The 832-nt window shown below is 37.0% G+C and overlaps 1 protein-coding gene across 1 annotated transcript in view; it reads left to right on the top strand.

Annotated features, from left to right (window-relative positions):
* Positions 1-612, top strand: part of LOC112099576 — a 7,965-nt gene extending 7,353 nt beyond the window's left edge. The window contains exon 4 of the mRNA XM_024186994.1: positions 109-612. Within this exon, the coding sequence (XP_024042762.1) occupies positions 109-612 (504 nt within the window). The remainder of the gene's footprint in view (positions 1-108) is intronic.
* The last annotated feature ends 220 nt before the right edge of the window (positions 613-832 follow it).

Below are 832 nucleotides of genomic sequence, written 5' to 3'. Positions count from 1 at the left end.
GATCTTCTTAGTCGGTATCTTCAGTTTCCCACAATAACTGAAACCCCAAAATCATACATGGAAGAAATACAACATAAACTCCATAAGCATTTTCCCTCTCTCCCTCAGAATGCCCTCAGGAAAATTTACAAAGCTCGTTGTGAACGACTGCGTTTGTTAATGATCAATGGCATTCCTTCTGACATTCGTTGGTTAATTGAAGCAAAGGTCCGATTAGCAGGTGAGTTTTCTGGTCAATTTGTTTCTTACATGCCTGGTTTTGGTAAAAGTACGTTTGCTAAGAAAAGGAGAGCTAAACGACTTGGCTCAAAATGTCATAACTGTGTGAGACTTGGTTGCAAACGACCAGATTGTAAATCTTTAGGAATGGTTTCTGATACTCGTGAAGATAAAATTAAATTCGTTAAAGATGGCATGAGTAAAGAATCGTTGGATGATATCTTACGATCTCTTGAGACGCATCGAAGCGGAATTGTGCAACGTGAGATTTACAATTTGTGGATACTATTCCAAAAACAAAGTGCACAGTTAAGTCTTGGGAATCTGACTCAAAAAGACCCTGTTTGCCAGTTTATAAGAAAACTGGATGGGAAGCCGATCCTCGACCCATAGAGGGCGTTCAAGCCGTTACTGGACGTAAAACCAGAGGAAGATGTGAGCCACAATCACAACTACCAGTAAATATCCTTTCACTTCACTGTTATTTTACTTTACTGTTATTTTATCATTTGCATTATTGCATTTAGCGATGTGATTTTGTATTTAATAAATATTTGGTTTTCTTTTACTGTTTGCTTTTTCTAATCATTACTTTCTTTTTACTGTTTGTTTT

The sequence above is a fragment of the Citrus clementina genome, unplaced genomic scaffold, assembly GCF_000493195.1.
Source record: "Citrus clementina cultivar Clemenules unplaced genomic scaffold, Citrus_clementina_v1.0 scaffold_9, whole genome shotgun sequence".
NCBI classification, from domain to species: Eukaryota; Viridiplantae; Streptophyta; class Magnoliopsida; order Sapindales; family Rutaceae; genus Citrus; species Citrus x clementina.
This window is presented reverse-complemented; position numbering and strand designations above follow the sequence as displayed.